Source organism: Brassica oleracea, chromosome C7, assembly GCF_000695525.1.
Source record: "Brassica oleracea var. oleracea cultivar TO1000 chromosome C7, BOL, whole genome shotgun sequence".
Taxonomy (NCBI): Eukaryota; Viridiplantae; Streptophyta; class Magnoliopsida; order Brassicales; family Brassicaceae; genus Brassica; species Brassica oleracea.
In genome coordinates, this window is record NC_027754.1 from 23,506,411 (window position 1) to 23,508,392 (window position 1,982).

Consider the following 1,982-nt stretch of genomic DNA (forward strand, 5'->3'; position numbering starts at 1 on the left):
ATCACTAATAGACGAATTTACAAACCATGGTAAATTTCTGTGTTAATTTACATTTTTGCGTAAATTAAAGTCATCTATTTTGGCATAATTTTCTTTATAACATAAAAGTGCATTCTAGCACAAGTTCAACAATACATGGATAAGATTGGTGTCCCAATAAGAAATTACACAATGTTTTCTGTCAAAGTCAATTGAACTTACATTACATAGCACACATAATACAGTTTATGAACTTGACAACTCGTGTTGGAATGTAGAGCCGATACCCATCCTAAATGGTCCCGTTGGAAAATTAAGAACACCTAAATGTGCTTTTGGAGTGGTTAACATGTTTTCTCAGTTGTATCTCCAAAATCGAGTCCATGCTAATGGTTATGTTCGTCACGTCTTTGGAACCCAATTTCTTTTATTCAAAGTCATTGAAACATTCATTGAATATATGGCCAAGACTAATAGAAACAACGATTCTTTAACCTTTAATTATTAGTTAGGTGAACTGGTATGACATGCCTTGTCGTTGACGTAAAATTTATATATTCAGAATAATCCATTTACCTAATGACTTCGTCTTGCTTATTAGTTTATGATCGATCTGATCAATAAGTATATTTAAATATCAGACAACATGGATGTAGATTACTCTCAAACAAGAAAGACTTGGATATGAGAAATTGATGGCTAGCTCCCAATTTCTTCAGTCGGTTTCTATCGATAAGCTTTGTTGTTCTTGTTCAAGCTCAAGACCAATCACATCAGGCACGTAATTAACAGTCTGGTTTGAGTTGACTCTTCGGATATTGAGTATGTGTTCCGCAACTACCCCGTCGTTGTTGCCGGAAGACCTTACAGTGAAACCCATTGTTCAAGCACTTCCAGCACAGTGAGTTTTCTTTTTTCTTCATTGTCTTCTCAATCAAAATTCTAGTGGTTAATTATGCTCTCTGAATCTTTCTTTTTCTTCTTATAATTATCAGAAGCAGTATACATATTATTCCCTCAGAGCTACTACGCGACATATTGTCCCGCCTTGGATTAAAAGCCAACATACATGCTTCTCTTGTCTGCAAGACATGGTTTCAAGTAGCAGTTTCCGTCAGGAAGTTACAGCCTCGTCCTTGGCTTTTTTATCAAATGAATGGAGAAGCAGACGGAGACTATGTTCTGTTAGATCGGTTAAGGTCTCAAGCATACAAGGTTTATTTTTCAGATTTAAAGGACCATGAATTCTCTTGTTCTAAGGATGGTTGGTTGCTTGTTTCAAAAAAAAAATTCCCCTCGTACTTGGTGTTTTTATTTAACCCGTTTACCCGGGAGCACATCTACTTACCCAAGGCTGCACCGACATCGTGCTTACTTTCTCAGAAGCTCCTACATCAAGTAGTTGTTTGGTGATCTCGCTCAACGATAGAAGTATCTGCTCATCTATTGAGATTGCTACTTGGCGACCTGGCGAAACCCTATGGACCACCCATCGGTTTGAGAACTTGTTACCCGGTCGTAGATGGAAGAGTTGTGTCTTCTCAAATGGTGTGTTATATTGTCTCACTACTTTCAGCAACATTGGGATTTTCGACCCGTCTAGAGCAACCTGGAATATTCTTCCAGTGGAACCCTGTCCCGCCTTTTTTCAGGTAGATTTGTGTAGGCGAGTGTTGATGACGGAACATGAAGGAGGCATATTTGTTATGCTTACAATCCGCAACAAGAACCCATTGATGTTTAAACTAAACCTTAAACGCAATGCATGGGAAGAGAAGAGAGAGCTTGGTGGCTTGACAGTATTTGCAAGCCACCCTACCTCCCTTACAAGAGCTGGTCTCTCCGTGGAGGAGAGGAACAGAATATACCCATCACATAATGGGCATCTCGGTGTATACTATTCCCTTGGTGATGGCATAATTAGCTCTCGTTTCCCTTCGAGCAACTATTTGTCTAACCGCATTGCTTGGGTTGATCCTCCTCACAACAATTTTAATTTGTGA

The 1,982-nt window shown here is 38.9% G+C and overlaps 1 protein-coding gene across 1 annotated transcript; it reads left to right on the forward strand.

The window, feature by feature from the left end:
* The first annotated feature begins 662 nt into the window (after positions 1-662).
* LOC106305116 (F-box/kelch-repeat protein At3g18720-like) lies at positions 663-1,982 on the forward strand. The gene is given in 3 exon segments (XM_013741491.1): positions 663-880; positions 975-1,345; positions 1,348-1,982. Coding segments are annotated over 3 exon segments (1,083 nt in total). The 5' UTR covers positions 663-803.